The 23,354-nt window shown below is 47.3% G+C and overlaps 1 protein-coding gene across 2 annotated transcripts in view; it reads left to right on the forward strand.

Annotated features, from left to right (window-relative positions):
- The window catches only part of Ptpn11 (protein tyrosine phosphatase non-receptor type 11), a 73,776-nt gene extending 50,933 nt beyond the window's left edge, over positions 1-22,843 (forward strand). The window contains exons 10-16 of one of the 2 annotated variants that reach the window (XM_057764219.1): positions 590-721; positions 4,714-4,880; positions 5,739-5,806; positions 6,286-6,437; positions 15,572-15,684; positions 18,426-18,518; positions 19,112-22,843. In XM_057764219.1, coding sequence (XP_057620202.1) covers positions 590-721; positions 4,714-4,880; positions 5,739-5,806; positions 6,286-6,437; positions 15,572-15,684; positions 18,426-18,495 — 702 coding nt within the window. In that variant the 3' untranslated portion in view covers positions 18,496-18,518; positions 19,112-22,843. The remainder of the gene's footprint in view (positions 1-589; positions 722-4,713; positions 4,881-5,738; positions 5,807-6,285; positions 6,438-15,571; positions 15,685-18,425; positions 18,519-19,111) is intronic. The other variant, XM_057764220.1, reaches the window with a different exon arrangement.
- The last annotated feature ends 511 nt before the right edge of the window (positions 22,844-23,354 follow it).

Raw genomic sequence — 23,354 nt, forward strand, 5'->3', positions numbered from 1 at the left:
TCACAGAGACCCACCTGCCTCTGCCTCCCAAGTGCCGGAACTAGTAGTGGAATGTGTGTGTCCCACCTGTTCTTGAAGCCAGCAGCAATTGCAGACTGTGTTCTCAGTTCTGGGAAGCTAGTGTGTTGTGTGGGGTCGGTAGAAATCTGAATATAGAGAAGGCAGTGGTGGGACAGTGTTAGCATCCTTCTCATTCCCAGATTCCTTCCTTGCTTTCCCCTCAGAATGACTGGTGGAGTGTTGGGATTGGAAATTCTGCTTGCTAGGGACAGTCTTGGATTGGCTGGTCTCTCCTCTTTGCTTCTGTAATTCTCAGAGCTGACTGGGCAGGTGTTGACTCTGCTTTGGCAGGTGGGCATTGGGGTGGGGATAGGGTGGGGACCAGGCTGGTCTACCACATCTCCTCTTTTCCCCTTTCACCTGCTTTGCTTATTTGAATTATTCCTTTCTTTTCTTGGTAACCTAAGGGAAGGTGGTAGGCTCCTTTCCTTGTTGATGTCATGAGCAGGACTGGGACACTTGTTTTCTGCTGGTTTGGACTTTCATTCAGGGTTTGGACATTAACCTCTTTTCCTCTGGTCCCTTCCAGAGCAAATGTGTCAAGTACTGGCCTGATGAGTATGCACTCAAAGAATATGGGGTCATGCGTGTTAGAAATGTCAAAGAAAGTGCCGCTCATGACTACACCTTAAGAGAACTCAAGCTCTCCAAGGTCGGACAAGTAAGTATATTGTCGTATTCTAGAGACTGTGACTTCCCGTGGTTTACAGTCATTGTGGTGCTCCTGCAGGCATTAAACCTTTGTCCTGTCACTCACTGATTGAATGGCCACATTGGATGCTTCGTAGATGCTGGGTCCGGTTCAGCACTGCCATGTCTTGTGAATAAGACAGGCACAGGTCCTGCCCTCACAGAACCTGGAGAGATGTGGGTAAATGTAGCTACCAGCTGCTGGCCTTCAGCTCCTGTGACATGTTCTAGAGTGACTGGTAATCCGGGCAGTGGTGGCGCATGCTTTTAATCTCAGCACTTGGAAGGTAGAGACAGGCCCTGTGAGTTTTAAGACCAGGCCGGTCTACAGAGTGAGTTCTAGGACAGCCAGGGCCACACAGAGAAACTCTGTCTGGAAAAACAAAACAGAAAGTGACTGGTACAATGAGGCAGGATGCATAGGGAGGGCCCCTGAAGGGGTGATGCTTGCTGAGATGACAAGTGGAGGAGCCATGCACGAAAGCAGAGGGAGTAGGGAGTACGCTGGACCTCTCTATGATCAAGGTCAGTGTGGTAGCTTTTTTTCTCCCCTCGAGACAGGGTTTCTTTATATAGTCCTAGCTGTCCTGGAACTCACTCAGTCAGACCAGGCTGACTTTAATTAAACTCACAGGAATCTGCCTGCCTCTGTCTCAGAGGAGTGCTGGCATTAAAGGCGCAGTGACCACGCCCAGCTTTTGTCAGCTGTTTTTCATGGCTCGTGGCTCAGGATTGGTCATGGAGTGACTAGCTCCAAAACAAAACAGGATTTGGTTTGGAGTCATTTTTATTTCATATTTAGAAGGGCTTAGTTAATGTCTTTGAGGACTCCAAGAAACCGCTCTCGTCCTTGTGGATTACATCCATGCACAATGAGAAGCCTTGCTTCAGGCCGATGCGCTCATTGTGGCTTCCCCGGCTGTCTAATTGAGCCTTCTGGGCTCAGGTATTATTTGTGTCACATACTGAAGTTCTGGCCTCAGGAAAATGGGATAGAGGGCGGGAGAGGTGGCAGGGCATTGAGGAAATGCTCTCTGGTTAGGCCACATTGGGAAGAATCTTTAAAAAAAATTAGTTTGACTTATTTATTTATATTCATTATGTTATTTATATTCATCATTATATATTATAGTATATATTATATTATTATTTTATATTATACTATATACTATACTATAATCTATACTTTATATTTATATTATACTAATATTATATTATTTTATAATATATATTTATATTCATTATTATTATTACTATTATTATTATGAGACAGCATTTCACTCTGTATCCCTGGATACAGAACTGGCTATAGAGACAGGATGACCTCAAATTCACAGAGATGCTCCTGCCTCTGCCTTTCTAGTGCTGGGATTAAAGGTGTGTGCCACCATGATTGGCTGAATATTTTTATTTTATTTTATTGTGTTTATTTATTTCATTTGAGACAGTTTCTCATTTTGTAGCCCTGGCTGATTTGGAACTTGCAGTATAGGCCAGGCTGGCCTTGAACTCGCAGAGATCCACCTGCCTCTTTCCTGTGTGCTGGAATGAAAGGTGTACCACAATGTCTAGACTGCTGTTCTTGGTCCTTTGGTTGGGAACAGACTAGGAAAGAAGCAGTGTCAGGCCCCTGGAAAGTCATTTGCAGGACATCAGGACAGTTCAGCTATTGAAGGAGAAAGAGAGACCAAAGTGTCTTCGAATTTAGAAAGTCTGACTGGACAATAGTGTTATGTCAAATGTGAGAAAAGCCAAAAGCAGAGCTGCTGTGTGGATGTCGACTTCCTTCTGGATGCATTTAGTTGTGCCTTTGAGAGGCATATACATCAGGTGTCTGGACAGTTGTGAGTGTAACATTTGTTCCTAGCATTGTGCTGCTTGCTAGAGACAGAGCTGGGGAGTAACACAGGTATTGCCCCCACTCTCTCAAGTTACACTCCACTGTTTAGAGTACTTTGAACCCAGGAATCACACACCCTAATATGTCACTGTAAAGTGCAATTAGGGCCAAGTCAAAGGATGCAGTGTGTTGAGATGGGTCGGGAAGGAGGTTGGTGTTTACCCTAGTGATGTAGGTAGCTGGAGCTGGCACTTACACTCTGCCCTGTAGAACTAGAGGGGCTAAGGCATTTGCAGGTAGAGTTTAGGACCAATTGGAGGCTACTACTTACCGTGGTAAGATGGTGGGGCTTGGCTGGAATGGTAGCAGTGGAGCAGGACAGCAGAGGGCTAGCTTGGGATTCTTATAGAGGAAAATGGATGGATTAGGTGGTGGTGAACACAGGATGACCCACAGCCTCCAGACTTCCTGGGTGGGCTGCAGGAGGAGCAACAGGAATCCTGTAGAAACGCCTTTGGTCCATGGAAGTGCAAGTATCAGAGAGGCTGGGCAAAGGACAGTGACCCGTGCATTGTGGGTGGACTGTTTCCCTTATGTGCTGAGGGAAGGAGGAACAGAGCCTAGAGCTGGTGATGAACAGAAAGGGATCTGTTTCCTGTACTCTCTGAAGGGTGTGTGCATGGGGGGGTGTACATGGTACAGGAGGTGTGTTCATCATGGCACGCCTGTGGAGGTCAGAGGACAGCTTTCAGAGGTTGGTTCTCTTCTACCGTGGAGATTCTGATTGAACTTGGGTTTTCAGGTTTTGTGGCAGGTGCCTTTACCCACTGAGCTGCCTTGCCAGCTGCCCTCTTGTAAGGTTTCGTGATGAACTGCCAGGCTTGTCAGTGTTTCTGAGTAGTAGGCAGTTTCTTTCCCTTGGTGCTAGTGAGAAGCCATTTGTCTTGGCACCCCCACCCCCACCTCCTGCTCCCCTGCCTTTTCCTTTGAAAGGTGTGACTCTACTGTGTGTCTTCTCTCTGGGTACTGAGATGATGCTGCGGGTCTTGTTTCATCTTGCCTACCAGGAGATTTTGAGAGGAAGATGTGGGAGATGTTGGCACACGTGTGCCTTTACAGTGGTCTGGGGGGCTAACATGGATCCCTCTGGCTCCTGCCTTGCTGATGACAGATCACTCACTTGTACAGCTCTGATGTACAGCGATGCCTTGTCTCAGAAAGATGTTGCTACACAGTGAGTCTGTGCATGCTCCATTTCTCTTGCTGGCCTGTCCGTGACCCATGAAGCTGTTTGAGTTTCAGGTAACTTAGTAACAACAAGGCAGTTTTTCCATGACATCAGCAAATTAAATGTGTGTAGCACACAAGAGAGTTTTTAATCATGGCAAGAGTCCTTGGATATGGAAAGGTTCACCAGCCTTCTTCCTTCTGTCCTCCTGTCTTTCCCTTCCTCTGTCCTTTCCTCCCTCTCTTCTTCCTTTCCTTTTATCTGTGGTCCCAGTGGCCCTGGTGCCTCTGTTGGTCCTTGGCCATTGTTACTCAGAACAGCCAGGATGTCCTAGTTCCCAGTTACTTCCTGCTTGCTGGGAGAAACTCTTTGTTCAGCTCCTTTAATCCCTCTGTGTTAGAAAGATTTCTTTGCGAATGGATGTGAAGGTTTGAGTTATGCAATAGTGACTCTATAGTAAGGGGCTCCCTAGGATCCCATATAATTCACAGAGCCCATCTTCCAGCTATGGCAGTGCTGTCATGCGTGTGGGTCTGAGGCACCGAGAGTGAGGATACAAGATGACGGGAGCAAATGCTTGAGGGGAGGCCAGAGTTTGCCAGGCTGCAATTCCTGGAGTTGAGTGCCACCTGCCTGAGGAAGAAGGGGAGCATGGCCTAGTGTGATGATTCAGGGCTGCGCTTTAGCTACAGTTAGCCAGAGAACAAATTGCCATGCTGGATGTTTTAGATCATCTGACAGGCAGACTCTCCCTCCAGGCTGGTCCATTGATTCTTGGAGAAGCACTCCTGGGAGCCAGAGATTCTGGGTTTTCCATTCTTGAAGGTTCTAGGAAAGCTCAGAAGCCACGAATCCTTAACCCTTGATTTATTTAATTCTGTTCTGGCTTTTCTTGGCTCTACTCCAGGGAAATACAGAGAGAACCGTCTGGCAGTACCACTTTCGGACCTGGCCGGACCATGGTGTGCCCAGTGACCCTGGAGGTGTGCTGGACTTCCTGGAAGAGGTCCACCACAAGCAGGAGAGCATCATGGATGCAGGCCCTGTTGTGGTTCATTGCAGGTGACAGCCCATCTTGGTTTCTTTTAAACTCAGAGGTCTGGGAGTCTGCTCTGTTTGGAGATGTGACCCAGTCTTCCCAGGACTCTGCTCTTCCATTCTCCAGTCACTTCCCAGTTGGGGCTCTGGAGGCTGCTCCAGGGTCACATGGCAGAGTGTAAGGGCTATGGGATTGTATTTGGGATGGTTTGTTTCCTAAACTCTCACCTGAACCAATCTAGAAGGGAGGAAAACTTTCATTGTTCAGAGGTTTGTTTTGTTGTCATTTTGTGATAGGATCTCACAATGGAGGTCAGGTTGACCTCCCCTGCTTCTTCCTTCCAAGTGCTGGGGTAGCAGGCCTGTACCACCATGACCGGCCTGTTCAGGCCCACCTCCCCCACCCTTTTGTTTGTTTTGTTTTAAAACCACCATTAATGTAGGCTTTGCAGCTGGGTGGCTATTTAGGAAAGAAGTGAACACATTTCTTTCTTTGAATGTCTACTATGGCCTTTAAGACAGGAAGCCACGAGTCAGTGGACAAGTTTCTATTCCCAGAAGTGCCATAATTTTCCAATTGTTTTCAAGTAAACTTGGGAGTAGAGAAAAGATGTCATGTGCTGCTCAGGGCCTCCATGCTCAGCACTGTGAACCTCGGGCAAGCCCCCATTGCACGGATGAGGAAACAAGGATACCTAGAGGCCCATATCAGAAACAGAGGGAACTGACAGCTTAGGGATGGGGTGGGGAGAAACTGATGTGTACTGTGACCAATGTTGTCTAGACCCACAGAGCAGAGCCTGTGGACATTAATGGCTTGATTCCAATGTGAAACCCCCACAAGTGACTCTAGCCTCCTGCTATTTATTCTTCTACCCACAGTGCTGGAATCGGCCGGACAGGAACATTCATTGTGATTGACATCCTTATTGACATCATTAGAGAGAAAGGTAGGTCATCTGGAGGGCAAGAAGGCACAGTTTCAGTTTCTGGTTTGTGAGAGGAGAGTGCCAGGGAAAGTAGCCTGAGAGAGAGAATTCACAGGAGAAAGAAGTGGTTGTTTAAATGTTGATGAGGTTTACTTTCAGTGAGCTCCCCTGTTGAGCTGTTGTTATAAAACAGTGTCCTAGAGTTCTGCTCCCATCACTGTGCCTTCTGTTACCCCTGTTGTGAGCCCCTCCAGCCACTTGTTCCTTGCCTGTGAGGTGAGCTGACATTCTTGGGAACTGAGGGGCTTTGGACCCTAGCACTTTGTCCTAACAGCTCCTGACATTGTCCTGAGCATTAGCTCAGGAGTCCTGTTGTGTTCCCCATGACTAATGGTGTGGGAAAGACTAGCTCTGTGTCCCTTCCTGCTGTGGAAAGTGGGTGCCCAGCAGCTCTCCCTGGCCTCATGCATTCCTGCAGCTTCAGAATCTTTGTTTTGCAGGTGTGGACTGTGACATCGATGTTCCTAAAACCATTCAGATGGTGCGGTCCCAGAGGTCAGGGATGGTCCAGACAGAAGCACAGTACCGGTTCATCTATATGGCCGTCCAGCATTACATTGAGACGCTTCAGCGCAGGATCGAGGAGGAGCAGGTATGGAACGAGGGGCTGGCACATGGGCTCAGCTCCAGATCAGGCCGCCTGGACTTGTGCTCTTAGAGTGAGAACATGGGCTTTCTTTTTCTAGAAAAGATTAACACAGATTCCCACCCCTGTGGTCTCTCTGGAAGGTATGGCCATCCTCTGCCTTCTAGGTCAGCGAAGTGTGGTGCTGCTGTCATGAGCTGACAGTCCAAGGCTTTGCCATACAGAAAAGAAGTGACTTTTACGTGCCAGGCTTAGAACTCAGCCTATAGTTTCCAGCTTGCTTCAGCTTTGATCTAGGCTGGTCTATCCTGATTTCATCTTGTAAAATGAATGCCTTGTTCTTAATAGAGCATGGCAGTTTGAGCCACTAATTTGGCTGCATTGAAACAGTGAATTTCAATTTTAATAAGCCGTGCATAATGAAGAGTGTGCAGTTGGAGCCTTTCCACGTGAGGCTATTCAGAACAGATACAAAGCTGAGTTAATTAGGATGCGATAAGCAGAGGGAGATGAGGAGAGCTGTTCTTTTTGGGGAGCTTTGCTTATTCCCCTCCCGAACCCCATTGTGCTGCAGCAGATGGATGATATCTGAACACCAGCCACATTTGTCCTTTTTACTGCTATTGCTTTCCAGAAATCACGAGAGAGGGGACTCAGTGTATGTCACAATGTGGCAGGCTGTCTCTTAATGGGTAGCTTTATTTTTTTTTAAAGACCATCTCACTGTGTAGCCCTGGCTGGCCTGAAACTCACTATGTAGATAAGGCTGGTCGTGTACTCATAGAGGTGCGGTTGCCTCTGTCTCCCAAGTGTTGAACAAAGGTATGTGCTTCTTTACCTGGCCTAGAAAAATAGAACCACATCATCAGCCTTGGCAGCCAGAGGGAAGTGCCCCTTTCTGAGCTTAGGTACTCACTCAGACACCCATGTTACGCTTCATTGTGCATACATTGAGAAATAAAGTGTACATAGGTATGTGAGGTCATATGATTGATTGACAAGCCACCTATCCTGAACTTCAGTGTTTTAAATCTGAATTCAGCGTGAGCCATATATATTTGTGTGGCTCTAGAGAACAAACCCAGAGCTTCATGCTTTCTAGGCTAGCACTCCACTACTAATCTGTACCCCCTGACCTTTAAATGTAGATGATTACTCTGAAGTTCTTTTATACACGACTGCCAGTTACAGTAATTGGGGCTATTAATAGTTTAAGAGGTGCTCAAAGAATAAATTTCAAGAGGTGGCACTATGATTGCTAAGTCTGGCCAGGGACAATTCAGGAGCACGTTGTCATCTTGCCAGGGGTTCTCTGTTTCACTTGGATTTGTATGCATGTTAGAACTGAGAGGTAGAAACAGGTGGATCAGAAATTCAAGGCTATCTTTGGCTATGTATTAAGTTCATTGTGAGTTGTGTGGGACTTGGCCACAAAAAACCAAAACAATAACAAAAAGAAACTACCGCTACACGAAAAGAACCAACCTTTCCCCCCCACTTATTTTTAAATTTAATTTAAAATATGTACGAGCCTGTGTTCACATGTGGCTGTGTGTCCTCAGATCCCTGGAGCAGGATGTGCACTTGCGTTGTGCATCACTGCTTGGGGACGGATGCTTCCCGCTGCAGGAACACTTTGTTTGCGCTCTTGTTTGTTTGTTTGGTTTTTTCAAGACAGGATTTCTCTGTGTAGCTTTGGATCCTGTCCTGGAACTTGCTCTGTAGACGAGGCTGGCCTTTAATTCACAGAGATCCACCTGCTTCTGCCTCCCAAATGCTGGGATTAAAGGTGTGTGCTGCCACCGGCCGGCCCATTTTGCACTCTTACCCGCCGCCATGGCTCCCTCTTAAGCCAGGCAGATCCTTGAATTAAGGAACAGGACAAAACTCATTTAGGATAATGAATTATTTTGAAATGTAGTAATTTTCCAATTTAGGATGAGTTAAAGCCCTTTGGGAGTAAAAGAATTTGCTAGGGAAGGTTAAATGAAAACAAGAAAGTGACATTTTGGGTGGAGAGCCGTGGGAAAGGAAGGGGAGAGAAAGAGAGACAGAGATAGAACATACACACTTGCCAGCAAGAAAGAAATACGTGGGGAAGTGGTGTTAGGGACAGTCATGAGTGTCTATGTATATATAATAGGCCCCTTTGCAGTTTGAGAGATTGTTTTTAAAAAATTTCCACTTACAGTAGTAAGTACTTTATTTGCAAAAGCAGTATGTGGTATTTCCTTATCTGACTTATCTGAATGTAAGATGTTAACACAAGCATTCATTCTCTCTTTAAACTTTGAAATGTATGCAATATTTAAAAAGGAACATTTATAAGTATTTATATCTCTTTGCTTCTAAGTGCGTTGGTATGTATTTTCAAAAATATAAGGACATTCTGTTACCTAGTCATGATTCAGTTACCAAGTTGAGGAAGCGGACACTGATAGAAAGCTCTGTGTGACCTCGGAGCAGGACGGGCTGTAGCCCAGTGTGAGAACACTTACAGGACCCTGAGGTCCACCCCAGTATTACACACAAGCATACACACTTGTGGATTCCAGTGCTGGGGTTCAGGCAGGAGGACTGAAAATTCCAGTCTAGCCGGGGCTGCATTAGACCATCTTTTGATAAAACCAAAACCAAGCAAGAAACCAAAAATCTGGCCTACCTTTGTAGAGGACCTGAGTTCATTTCCTAGCACCTATGTCAGGTCAGACGGCTTAAACCTATAGGAAACTTCAGCTCCAGGGCATCCAACCCCTGCCCCCAGTTCTGACCTCCTCGGGAACCTGGTCTTGTGCGCACATGCGTGTCCACACACACACCACATTCAGATTTTACAGCTGTCCTGCCTGTGGTCAGGGTCATACCATGTGTGCAACTGTCATGTTTCTTTGCCTGTCTTTCTTCTGAGTGACTTCTCTGTCACACTGTCACTCTGTCCTCCATAGTTGGGAAGCTGCCTGTTGTTTCCTCTCCCAGAGACTCAAGCCATTCTGTGTTGTGCCCATTGCTGAGTTGATTCAAAACAGTCAGGTTAGCTTTGCTCCTTGAAGGTGACAGTAAGGTTTCTTCACTCAGAAGTTATTACAGGAACCACGTGTGCATGCATGTGTGTGCATAAACACAAATACACACACAGACACAGAGATACAAGTACACATAGACACACATTGAGACTCATACATATACATCTCACTTGGGGAAGAAAGATTTGGACACATTTAACTGGGGATGTGGCACAGTGCTTAACTAGGATGACCCGAGCTTTGGGCTTGATGTCCACCATGAGAGGGAGGTGGTTGTTTGAGGAAGTAGCCTATTTCTTACTGTACTTTTTTTGCCTACTAGTTATACATTGATATAATGTATATATTTATATACATACATACATACACACATATATATATTTTGAAGCAGGGTTTCTCTATGTAGCCCAGGCTCTCCTAGAACTCTCCCTGTAGACCAGGCTGGCCTTGAACTCAGAGATCCGTTTGCCTTTGCCTCCCAAGTGCTGGAATTAAAGGTGTGCACCACCACCTGGCTCTTTTTTTTTTTTTTTTTAAATAAATGAATGAATTTATTTTTTATCTGCCTTGGTGTTTTGCCTGCATGTGTGTTTGTTTAAGGGTGTTGTGTCTCCTGGAACTGGAGTTACAGTTGTGAGCCACCTTGTGGGTGCTGGGAATTGAATCTAGGTCCTCTGGAAGAGCAGCCAGCATTCTTAACCACTGAGCCATCTCTCTAGCCCCAGTAATTCTTGCCTATAAACATTAGCATAGCATTTGAAAAATGACGCTTGCTATTTCTTCAGTTGTCTCCCTTTTCTCAGTTTGAGTGGAACAGTAAAAATTATGTATATTGCTGGGCATAATGGCACACGCCTTTAATTTCAGCACTTGGAGGCAGAGGCAGGTGGATCTTTGAGTTTGAGGCCAGCCTGGCCCTAAATTGTTAGTTTCAGGCTAGTCAGAGCTATATGGCGAGATCTTCTTTCCCACCAAACAAAAATACTTTATATAGCCGGGCGGTGGTGGTGCACGCCTTTAATCCCAGCACTTGGGAGGCAGAGGCAGGCGGATCTCTGTGAGTTCGAGACCAGCCTGATCTACAGAGCTAGTTCCAGGACAGGCTCCAAAACCACAGAGAAACCCTGCCTCGAAAAACCAAAAAAAAAAAAAAAAAAAATACTTTATATATGTATTGAGAATGTACAGTGTATTTGGTGTGTAGAAACACTGTGGAATGATTGCCGCGGTCAGGTGGATCATCACACCCAGCACCCTGCAGCCCACTTCTTCCTGTGTGTGCTGAGATCGTGGAGTCTACTCTCGGCAGAGTTCCAGTTTTTTCTGCCCTGTCCAGTCTAGTGCTGAGTGTGAGGCCTCCAGAGATTAGGATGTTATGTTTGAGGATCTGTACCTGTGACCAATGTCTTCCAACCACTAGTTCCTGATGACCCCTGCCCCATCACAGTTTTTAGGAATTGATTAGGATCCATGGAGTGCTTGGCTTCTGTGTCTGGCATCTGTCACTCAGCTTGATGACCTCCAGGTTCACTTGCGTTATTGCAGATGGGTTGCCTTCTTAAACTGAATGATGTCCCATTTTGTGTGTGTGTGTGTGTGTGTGCACTTCCTCCTTTGCCTATCTGCCTCCTTCCCTCTTTCTTTCCCTGCCTTCATCCTTTCTATGACTGGAAACTTGTGACATGGCTTGGTCATGTCTTGGTGTGTAGGAAACAGGGATAAGACCAGAAGCATAGCAACTGGGGACCTACTTCTACTTGCTGATCACATGTCAAAGGTTCTATCAGTTCCCCAAACACCATCACCAGCTGAGGGCCAGGTGCTCACACACGAGGCTGTGGGGACCTTTCCATTCAGGCTGGAGCAGGGCTCTGGGAAGGCTGCACACTATTCTATGGAAGCCATTAGGCAGTTGGAAACAGAGGAATGGTATAAAATGTCCTTGATTTAAGAGAGGACCCTGCCTCCCATGGAACAGTGAACACCAGGATTGGGCACTGGAGCCAAAACTGATGATGATGTGGGAGGCTGAATGGGGGAGGGTTAGAAAGGTGAAGACTCCCTGACGGGGGTGTGGGAGAAGTCAAATTCTGTGTTCCAGCCAGGGTCAATTGCTCTCCCATCCTGCTCTTGGCCTTTAGAGTTTAGGAAAGGTCAGAATATCTGCCCATGGAAAGTGCTTCACTGCGGATGGCTTTAGCCTGCCTGCCCCTGAGCATCAGTTGGCCGTAGATGAATCACAGACATGCTGACCTTTGTCTGGGGGTTTCCTAGATACTGGAAACACAGAGCCTCCCCTCACCTGGAAGTAAAACAGAACCCCTCATCCCCATGGGGCTGAGACAAGCCCATCTGGCTCATCGATGTTCTTCCTAAATGACTGGAAGAATCTGAGCTTCTTGGGCTGCTCTCACCATCCAGATAGTTCTGCTCTGCCGTATCGATTGCTCCTCCCTAGAAAACACTGGCCACTTCGTGCAGAAATAATTGGTTTTGGCTTTCAAGAAGGTACTGAGTAAGGAAAAAGGAGGTGGTTGCTGTCAGAGGGAATGTCTTCACTGCCATGCAAGTTGAGAAAGTTTTGTAGATCTGCTGTGCAGCACAAATATACTTGGTACATGCAGATGAAGTTTTGCTAGCTGGAGGAACTTCTCCTGTTTTTGCTCTAATTCCTTTTGTGACCATCACCCATCCTGTACCCTCTCCTCCCCCACCTTCCTTTGTTCTTCTCGTCTTCTTCAGTGTCAGAGATGAGATTTGAGACAAGGTCTCTTTCTTTCTTTTAAAATATTTATTTTATTTATAATTCTGTGTTATGTGTGGGTATGTCTGTGAAGATCAGAGGTGTCAGACATCCTGGACCTGAAGTTATAGGCAGGTGTGATCTATCTGAGACTTGAACTCTGGTCCTCTGCAGGAGCAGTGTGAACTCTTACCTGTTATGCCATCTCTCCAGCCCAGAATCGAGGTTAGGTTCCTGTTTCTCCTGCCTCCTTCTCCTAGGCTGTGATTCTGGGTGTGCACAGCCACTGGGCTTGTTTTCCTTCCCAGATTGAGCTCTTACACTTCTGTGGCTCAGGAGCTCTCCTTGCTGCTCATTTCCCCAGAGTGAAGAGAGTGGTCACCAAGGAGTCATGGCTTTGATTGGATTTGTTGTCACAGATGCCTTGTTGCCTTTGCTCTGGGAGCACGTCCATGTGTGGTGTTTAACTCCTTACCCAGTGTGGTCGTCCCTCAGCATCCAGGGAGACTTAGTCTTAGACACAAGGTCTATAGATTCTCTTGTCCCTTGTGGAAGGTCTTAGCTTTTCAGAGAACCTGCTCTGTCCTCATGTAGCCCAGGTTGGCCTTGAACATGGGAAAAGTCTGTGCGTGCTTAGTACAACATTGTCTGTGGATATTTTTGATTTATGGTTGAGTCTGTGTAGAAACCGCAGATATAGAGGGCGACTGTATGAAGTTGATAATGTTCCTCTCTCACCTCCTCTGCCTCAACCCAGAGTAGGGCTGGGATATTAGAAATGGCCCTGTAGAATGTAGGCCTGTGCTGTGATGTCTCCCTGCAGGGACCCCATCGTCCAGGGCTCACCTGAACTTTGGGTCTCAGCACCTTCCTGAGGAGTTTGTTGCAGTGTGAGTAGCTTATGCCTGGTATCAGCTGCCTCCTTCCTGTGTGTGCAGGCTGGTATGCTATGCTCCATGGTCTGTGTGCAAGGACCTCGGTCCTGAGTACTTGTGGGTCTGCTGGGCTCCAGTCAGTCTCTCTCTGGTAATGTAGCTCAGTTTCTCTTTGATACCCCCACCCCCTGTCATCTGTCTACATTCCTGGAACCCCAGAGCAACCCTAAGCTTCATACTGTATTTACTTGTCTTCATGAAGAGACAAGAGCCAATATAGCCCAGACTTGCCTCTGACTCCGAAGCTGAGGATGAACTTGAACTTCTGATCCTCTCTGAGCTCTATCTTCCTAATACTGAGATCATGAGTTAGTGTGCTCTGGGGATGGAAGCCAGGGCGCCTATGCTGGGCAAGCAGTCTACCAAATGGGCTACAGCTTTCGTTCCCAAAGTGGCTTCCTTTGTTTAAAGGACATGTCCTGGAGAAGAGGTTTAGTCACTAAGAGACCTTGTCACTCTTCCAGAGTTCCTGAGTTCAGTTCCTGATAACCCATGTTGGCAATTATAATAACAGCCTATAACTTCAGTTTCAGGAAATCTAATGTTCTTTTCTGGCTTCCAAGGGCACTTTGACACATGTGGCATGCACACAAATAGAGCATTGTACATATATCAATTAAACACAAATATAGACAACTTGAAACTGCATAGACCCCATTGTTCACTAGTTCAGATATCAACCAATGGGATCCGGAGTATTATTGTGTCTTTTACTTATCATTTTATTTTGTTTTTTATAACTTATTTTTATTATATGTGCATTGGTGTTCTGCCTGTTTTGTCTGTGTGAGGGTGTCAGGTCCCCTGGAACTGAAGTTACAGACAGTTGTGAGCTACCATGTAGGTGCTGGGAATTGAACCCAGGTCCTCTAAAATAGGAGCCAGTGTACTTAACTGCTGAGCCCATCTCTCCACACACCCCCCCAGGCATTTTTTTTTCTTTTTTTCTTTTTTTTTTTTTTTTTTGGTTTTTCGAGACAGGGTTTCTCTGTGGTTTTGGAGCCTGTCCTGGAACTCCCTTTGTAGACCAGACTGGCCTCGAACTCACAGAGATCCGCCTGCCTCTGCCTCCCGAGTGCTGGGATTAAAGGCGTGCGCCACCACCGCCCGGCCCCCCCAGGCATTTTATGTGAATCCGTTTGCACACAGTCCTCTTCTCTCCTCTCCTCTGCTGCACACTGTTTTACTATATGAACATATAGTTCTTTTGCTCCGTTAGGAATTTCTGAAGAGCATCACGTGCTAGTCACCCCATAATCCCTGTACAATTTTTAAGGTTCCATGGAAGGGTTTCCCTGTGAAACACGGATGCAGTTCATCCAATGCATGCTTTTTTATTTTCACTAAAGACTAGCTAGTTAGTGCCACTTTCACTGTTGAGAACCAGATAGCATCTTTTCTTTTCTCCAGTGCCAGGGGTCAATCCCAGAGCCTTGTGCAACCAGGCAGGAAGTACTTATTGCTAATTATGTCCCCAGCCTACCAGTTTAACCTCTCTGAGCAACTGATGGTGGTTCCCAGGAGTATGTCAGTCTTTAGTATGGCTACACTGCCTAGCAGTGCTCCTGCTCCCTTGATGGATTCCACTTTGAGAATTGGCAATCTGCAGGTGAATTTGCAAAAAGGTGACCGGCCAATGCGATGGTACAGTGGTTAGAAACACTTGCTGTTCAAACCTGATGACCCTAAGCCTAATCCTCAGTGACTTGGAAGAAGGAGAGAGCTGACTCTATAGGTTTGTCTTCTGTTCTCTACACATGTGTGGCACGTGTGAGCCCTTACACATCACATACACATATGAAGACATCGTGAGAGATGAGATTGTATTTCCATTGATTCTCTTGTTGGTTTCCTTGCCTTGCCACATTATTAGAGTCAAATAACACTTTAAGGTGCTGTGATCTTTTCTGATGTGTATTAGGAATTAGATTGTAGGGTTGGCGGAGTATCTCAGTGCCAGAGCACATGCTCAGCCTTGTGCAAAGGGCTCTGGGTGCCATCCATCCCCAGTGCTAAATGAATAAAGTACATTATTGCGCCTTCCATCCCTGCATGCATTTCTACTTGAAGTGAGTCCTGGAGTATATCCCTTTCTTACTGTCATCTAAACATGGTGGAGTGGGCACATGCCCGAAGTGGTTAGAGTTCCGTGCAAAGGCAGCAGGAACTCTGCACTTAGGAGCAGGGTCTCTGGCCTGGTTCAGTGGGCATTTCCTTCATTCCTACAACTCTGGGGACTCTGGGATACTGCGGTTACAGAGCACCCCTCTTGAGGATGCTGGGGCAAGGAGGAGACAAGCTCCTGACAGTGTGTTCTTAATATTTTGGCCTGTCCATCTCTCTCTCTTTTTCTTTGATAAAGTAAAAAGTTCTTTTGTTTCTGTATTCTTAAAAAAACAAACCCACAGTCCGTCTTACCTGTGTTTTTCCAACTTTCAGAAAAGCAAAAGGAAAGGACATGAATATACCAATATTAAGTATTCTCTGGTGGATCAGACGAGTGGCGATCAGAGTCCTCTGCCACCTTGCACCCCAACACCACCCTGTGCAGAGTAAGTAGTGATGTGGCAGCTTAGCTCTGGTAAAAGCTAATGCAGTTGTTTGCAGTATTTCCCTTTCACACTTGCTTGCTACCCACTGATAATACATGGGGGTGGTTGGGGTTGAGGCTCTCTAGGAACTGTGTGGACAATGTCTAAACAGAGTTTCAAGGTCCCTAACCAGTATGCACATGCAGGGCCCTGTGTGGCCTAAGCCTGTTAGGTCAGGGTTCTCAAGGGGAAGTCTAATTTTCCTTTTGCAGGGGAATTATTTCAGAGGAAGGTGCTGTCCCTTACGACGTACTGTGGCTCGTTGACAAGTAAGAATAAATAAGTTCTCTGTTCATGTGTGAGCATGACTATGATCTGCCAGTCTTCTTGCCAGGCAGCTTTTTTGTTTTTTTGAGACAGGGTTTCTCTGTGTGTAGCCCTGACTGTCCTGGAATTCACTCTGTAGACCAGGTCAGAGAGAGATTTGCCTGCCTCTGCTTCCTGAGTGCTGGGATTGAAGGCATGTGCCACCACTGCCTGGCCCAATTAAGTTTTTAAGCACAAGGGTCAGAAAGCCAGAGCCCACAGACCTAGCTTTGTTTTTTTAAAGGAGTCTTTTTTATTTTATTTTATTTTTTTTTATTTTTCGAGACAGGGTTTCTCCGTAGCTTTTGGTTCCTGTCCTGGAACTAGCTCTTGTAGACCAGGCTGGTCTCTAACTCACAGAGATCCGCCTGCCTCTGCCTCCCGAGTGCTGGGATTAAAGGCTTGCGCCACCACCGCCTGGCTAAAGGAGTCTTTAAAGAAGCAAAAAGGCATCTATCCCAGTAGGAAATGATGGTCAACTATGAATAGGCTTGCTGCAGAAGAAGCGATGGGCGGCTTAGGACACACAGGGAACAGGAAGGGAAAGCTTGAAGCTTTCTCCGCTGACCAGAAGAAGTCAGAAGGGCAGTGTCCAGCAGTGATGAGGACAGTTTTGTCTATCCCACAGCAGCAGTTCAGGACCTTGGTTCAGCTTCACGGGACAGCTTGCCTTGGCAACTCCAGCCAGAGCCTTAAGAGTACAGTGACCTTTGACCTTGCACCTTGGAGAGTTCATCTTATGGAAGCGCTCAGATCTTGGGAATGATTTTCTTCCAGAGGCATTCAGCATGACATCATCTTGATAGTTTAAGAATTTGGGAGATACTTTAATAGTACACCTGTGACAGGAAGCCATTTGATGTTTCCAGCATGTGAGATGAACTAGAGACACTCCGAAGTGGAGTGCTAAAGGACCCACATCCTGTTAGTCAGACTCCACATAGCCCTGAACTTTGGGTGGAAAAAGGAAATTAGTTCCTGACTTTACAGTTAAATACTACAAAGTCCCTAGTGTTCAGCAGCTGTGGAGTTGTCAGGGTTTTGAATATTTAACCAGCAGTGTGCTACATCCATCTCTACAGATCTCTGTCTGTGTCTGTTAGATAGACACACTCTTGAACTGGAGCCACAGGCTGATGCTTACAACTTTCTTGAAGGCAGCTAACTGTCTCCAGGGCATTTGGGGATGAAGCACCCCAGTCTTCCGTGCTGATGCTCTGTAGCCTGTCTTTAGAGACTCTCAAGAGAGGCAGGACTCTGACAGGACCCATATTCACATTCCAGGAGACCCAGGTTCCTGCAACTTAAATGATAGTTTTCAGGGCTATTGGCACAGGGTAGCACTGGAGTCTGCTGTGGTCTCTCTTCCTCACTCTGCTCCTCCTGTCACCCCATGCCTGGTGTCCTAAGGGCCCTAGCTTAGCCACAGTCCCTCAGACCGTACCCCTCTGCCCCTCATGCACCATGGCCTGGGAAAGGAAAACCCCAAAGCATAACACACACATTGGCTCTTTCCAGAAGGGCTTTGCCAGTTCCTGGTTTAAAGTGAAATACATCAGGACAGCCTTTGTTAGCCTAGTCATGTGGCTAACAGCTTTGCCATTTGTACAAAGTCACTGTCCGTCATAACATTTACTTTCTCTTTCCCCTGGCATCTGGGCTTATTTGCCTCTGCTGTGGGCTTTTAAAGCCCCACTGACTTTAATATTGGCTCTGCATGGCTCTGAGAGCAGATAGAGCCCTGTGTTTACATTCTCTCTCTGTTAAACACAGGAATGAAGTCCTGTGGCAGCAGTGTTCTCTCCTGAGTCACTCTCCCTCTTCCTGTTTCCCTCTCTCCCAGCAGACTGCCTGGGGATGGTGGTGCTTTAAGCCACTAGCTGCAGTAACTTGCTGGGGAGCCAGCCCTTTCCCATGAAGCTCACCTGCTGCTGACAGGCCACTCTGCCTCACCCTACGTGCTGTCCCCATGTAGGATGCACACCTCAGGTCCCTGGGGCTTCTCAGAGTCCCCATCCTCCTGGCCCACACAGACTCCTCTGATACCCTTCTTAACAGAAGGAGGCTGGCCCTTAGATGTTTTTTTAGTTCTTCACCCAAGGCTCTAAAGGTATCTGGAGCCTGCCTTCCTGTTCTGATGCCTCTGTTGGACATGACCACAATTCCTGTCTTGTGTGCACATGACCTAACTCCTTTGTTATCCTCCAAGCAGCCTTCGCTCCATTCACACTCAGAAGGCATAGGACTCAAGGCCCCTGCTGCTTTTCCAACTTCATAATGATACTGCACATAAGTGTCTGAGAGTTAGCTCTTGAGTGAGAAGGGGGTCTTAGCAAAGCTAGGCCAGACAGCACATGGCAGGAGTTCAGGTGTCTTCCTTTTTCCTTTCTCTGCAGAATGAGGGAGGACAGCGCTCGAGTCTATGAGAATGTGGGCCTCATGCAACAGCAGAGGAGCTTCAGATGAACCCCACTGGGGGCAACACGCAGGTATTTAAACACTACAACGTTCTCTGGGACTGTGTTTCACAGCGTTCCTAGACAGGCAGGTGATTTGTGTTTGCTAGAGCAAAACATACCGCGATGAAGCTTTGCAAACCAGCCTCTTTCTTCTGGCCTTGTCCCTCTCCAGGCCGGGTTAGGTTTACAGTTCACTGAGCATTAAAATCAGATCAGATAACTGCATGGGGTGGGGCTGGCACATAACAGCAAGCAGTTGACTGTGGCAAAGAGCAGCCATCACTGTTCTGCAGATAGAACTGGGCTTGAGTGGCACAGGCCCTGCTACCTGTGATCTCTTGGCATCAGGAGCAGCCATGTCTCTAAGGGCTTTTGATTGGGTCATTTCCCTGTGAGGTGCCTCCCTATCAGTCACCGTTGGTCCATATACATGATGCAAGCTTGTATGGTACATTAGAAACACAGTATAGTATCACAGCTAAAATTCCTGTCAGTAACAGTGTAGTTTAGCAGAGAACATTTGTCTAGCATGTGTGTGTGACACGCTAGTTTTGGTGCCCAGCACCTTCCAGAAAGTATGATGCTTTCCATGCTTATAGATGCGCAATTTCTTTCTACCCCAGATGCGAACTTTCACCCCTTCCCTAAAAATGTCACGAATAGACGAGAAAGTCTCCAGGACCCATGTGTTCAGAAGCTCGCCCATCTGGGTTGTCTAACTGCCTTTTGAGAAGCGAAGTTTGGAACCATTTGAAGAGCAGGCATCTAATCGGCACCTCCCTTCCTCAGATAAGGAGAAACTGCTCTGCGTTGTCAACAGTGCTGTTTTTATAGAATTGGCTTTGAATTGTGGAAGCAGCTAAATTGTGCTCTGTATTTTACACATTATGGGACTCAAATTCTAGTTATGGGCAGGATTTTGTTTCTTTTAATGACCTTAATTGATCTGATTCCCCCCCACCCCCTCTCTTTGGGGAATCATGGGCCCCTTGTAAGAAGAAAGGATTTGGAGAAATTCAGGAACAGCTTCTCCAAGAAGCCAGCAGTCTGTAAACCACTGCTCATTTTACACTGGCCAGGGGTTGCTTAGGGCTGCCCATCATCACAGACTCACTGTTCAGTTCCAGGGACTGGGAGACCAGACTGTAGGGTTGCACTGGTGAGGGCCTTCTGGCTGTGCCACGGCAGATGGGAAGAGTGAGGGCTGGCCTCACTCTTACAGCAAACCAGTGACTCCACCTTCAAGATCCAGCTGTTCCTGAGCGTCCCACCTGTCAACACCATGGCATCCGGGATTCTCTGCGCTCCCTGCAGATGCATATTGGGGCACATTCGACACAGAGTGACCCAGTCAAGGACAGTTCACTTTGGTAGCAAAACGGTCATTCAACCAGTGATGAGAGTCAGGGGATAAAAAGTCATGACCGAAAGGCCGTGGGAATTGGCAGATGAGAAGCCTTTCCTCTGAGGGTGACCCCTTGGCTTCAGGTGGTGACAGACAAGCTGTTGTCTTTGCGCTGCTGTCGCCATCTGTATTAGTAAGACCCTGGGTGAGTGGCATTTGTTCTTCACTTGTTCCTGACTGGTCCACACCACCCCCATTCTTCGGTCTTATCTGGGCTTGCATGAGCCCATCTGCCCTGTGAGGGTCACTTGGGGAGTTGGCAACATGGCTGAGACCCTTAGCTTCTGCCTCAATGCGCTGTCTTCCAGGTCTCTTCTCCTGGGTGTCCGAAGAGACACTTAGCTTCTGTCTTCCATATCTATTCTCCTGGGTGTCTGTAACCTCACTAGCAGGGAGGCTGGGTCTTTTTGTGTCCCCCAGGGCTTAAAGGCAGAAGTGTCCTTCTTCAGATTCAGGCCTGGAATGACCATGGCTTCTTCCATGGCTCCCTGTGTGGGAATCAGACTTATCCTGAGGTGTTTAGTGGAGGTGCCATGCTCTGGGGCCACCAGTCTGTCGGATGGCCTCAGACCGTGCTGTGGGTGAAGCAAGTGGCTGTAGTTAGCAAGAACCCAGGCTGCTTATAGTAGCTGGTGTAAACTGTGGGTCAGATGAGAAATGTACAGAGCCCATTCTAGAAGCTTCTGAGCCAATTTTTCTGGCACCACACATGTGTCGCACTACCCTTACCTGAAGACCTGGTGTGGTAAGGGTGTGTGTGTTTGGGAACGAGTGGAAGCTTGTTCCTGAAGCCCTGCAGATGAGTGAAGGTGATGCTTCACTGGGCCTTGGTTGAGCGTGAAGAGTGGCAGTCCTGGCCGGGCCTCCTGTCAGGTCTGGTCAGCCACTTGTGCTCTCACCAGGCAGCAGGATTTGCTAATGTTCTGCCATAAGTGCCTTCTCCAGAGACACTGCCTGCGTGCTGATCGTTGAGAGCATGTTTCAATGAAAGCATTCAGATATTGATGCTCATGACAGACAGTGGCACAGCCTCCACTCACATTCCTGAAAGGAAGGACTGGATCCCGCCTTGCACTCATTCCTTTCTGAGGCTTCCCATTCCCTGGCAGCCTGAGGTGGTTGGGCAGTACAGGGCCCCCATTTTCTCAGAGCATGTGTGTTGATCCTTGGCCCCTTCTCCATTGGACTCATTGCTTCAGAGCACAGCATGGCCTGGCCGTGTTCCCTCATCAGGGGAACATGGGGACTGCTACCTTCTCACAAGCCTGTGACGATCAGGATCCCAAATCCTATTTTGTAGCACATTGTCACAATGAATGGTGTTGGGGATGGTGGTAATATCTAGACTCTGGACTCTGGGGACAACGTCTCTCACCAGCACACACAGGTTGGCTGTCCAGCTGATCTACTGAGTTAATGTCTCTGCCTGCAGCTCAAGATCCCGGAGCAGAAGACTTGTTCTTAGCCCACTGTGTTCAGTACAGCATGTGGTTTCCTTTGGCTCCCAGAAGCCAGCCAGTTGTCACGCCAGTAAGGGAACAGATTCCTACGAGTCCCTGGGTCTCCCGGATCTGTCAAGTGTGGTGGGTGCAGTGTCTCAGGAGAGGGTGCTCTGTGTTGGAAGCAGGTGCAGTGTCTGGGAAGGTATTGGAGGTGTGGATTTGAAACAGTGGGAATGAAAGTTGCAGAAGTGGTTCGGTGGGCAAGTTAGAGAGCAGACTAGATGTGACACACGTGGTCCCCTCACTGCTGAGCCTTTTAAATTAGAAACATAAGATTTTATATATGGGGGAAAATTGTCTAGCACATGGTATTGGGGTTTCTAGAAAGCCACACTTAAGTCTTAGTAAGAAGGCTTGCCACACTGGTGTGCGGCCCTAGTGATGCCCCAGGTTGCCTCTGCCATCATAGTTGGTGCCTTTCTGATGGCGAAATTGGGGTTAGAAAAGACTGTTGGGTGTTGTCAGCTATGTTCTTACAGAGCTGGTGGCCTTCAGTGATGTTGAATTGGTCAGGGTTATTTCTAGTGTGTTTTTTGGGAATTCAAGAACATAAGCGTTGTTTTCCTGTGCCAGGACTGAGGCAGGTGCATTTGTGAGGTGTTCTGTAGATTCGTGATCCTTAGGGAAACAGACTGCAGGCAGAAGTGCAAGCCCAGTGCAGGCTTTGCTCCTGTCGGTTGTCAGGGGTCGCTTTACAGCACACAGTCGTCCTGGTTTCAGATGCCTTCCTTAGGGCATCTGTGCTAGTCTGCCATTTACTGAACCTTTCCCCCTTTTGGAAAGAAGCTCCTGAGTAGAGTTCATTGTGTCTCCCATCACTAGCAGCTGCTGCTCTTTCTGGGTGGGTCGGACACAAGTGGGAGCAAAGAGCAGTTGCTGTCGGTGCTGTAGAACTTGGCTGCGCATAAACTAATTTTCACAAGTATTCCTCCTAAACCTCAATCATGGGATTAATAATTTGCCTGTTTATTTATGACCTAATTGTGACTCCTATTAATAAAAGCTAATGGGAAAGGCCCCTCCCTGAGGCTGATGACTAGACTCATGTTTAACTTCCCTACAGCATTATGAAGCACCAGGCAGAGTATTAAAGAAATATAATATTTTATTGAAAATTCTGTCCTTTAAAAGGAACATGTTTTTGGGTGTCATCATTTTGGTATGCGTCATGTAAGTGTTGGCTGTTTGCTGTTTATTACACTATAGTGGCAGGAGATGCACTCAGCTGCCGTTCTGCCCACACCATGTAGTTTGCGATTCTTTTTTAAGTGACTTTAACAGAATAGTTCATGTAGGGAAACCTCAGAGGTCATCACCTCCCCACCTGTGTCATGAGTGTCCGCTGCTTTCTTAGCTGAAGTCATCAGAGTGTATCTTCATACAGAGGCAGTGTATTTGTGAGTTGTCTGGAACTAAAAAATAGAATACAACCATTTTCTTGTATTACAGTATTTGTCATTTTCTTTGTTGGCATGTCTGGGCGTGGGGTGGGAAGCAGGGGGATGATGGCGTCTCAGGCAGCAGTCCTGCTGGAAGGACTCTGCAAGGTAAGGGTCTCATTGCTGGCCTGCCTTTTGTCGCTTCCAGGGACAAGCAGGAATTCTGGCTACAAGGACTTGGGAGTGAATAAAGATCCCAAACTGTGTGACCACTGTGGGACCGACGGGAAGCAGGGTTGGGGGAGTGATATTCTGGTGTGTGCACCAAGGGACAGCACTGCACTTGAGACATCAGTGCTCCCTGTACAAGGCATGTCCAAGCAAGAGTGGGTGGGTGTGGCCCGCCAAGACTCGACCAGCGATGAAGTGAAGACCACCGACACAGGATTCTTCTCTATCACGCTTTATTGAAGTGCACTCAGTTACAGTTGACTGGTGGAAGTAGGGGGCCCCCGAGTGGCGGAAAGCGGCTGAATATATACAGGGAGAATGGGCGTGTTCCGAACCAAAGAGACGGGGC

The sequence above is a fragment of the Chionomys nivalis genome, chromosome 3, assembly GCF_950005125.1.
Source record: "Chionomys nivalis chromosome 3, mChiNiv1.1, whole genome shotgun sequence".
Taxonomy (NCBI): domain Eukaryota; kingdom Metazoa; phylum Chordata; class Mammalia; order Rodentia; family Cricetidae; genus Chionomys; species Chionomys nivalis.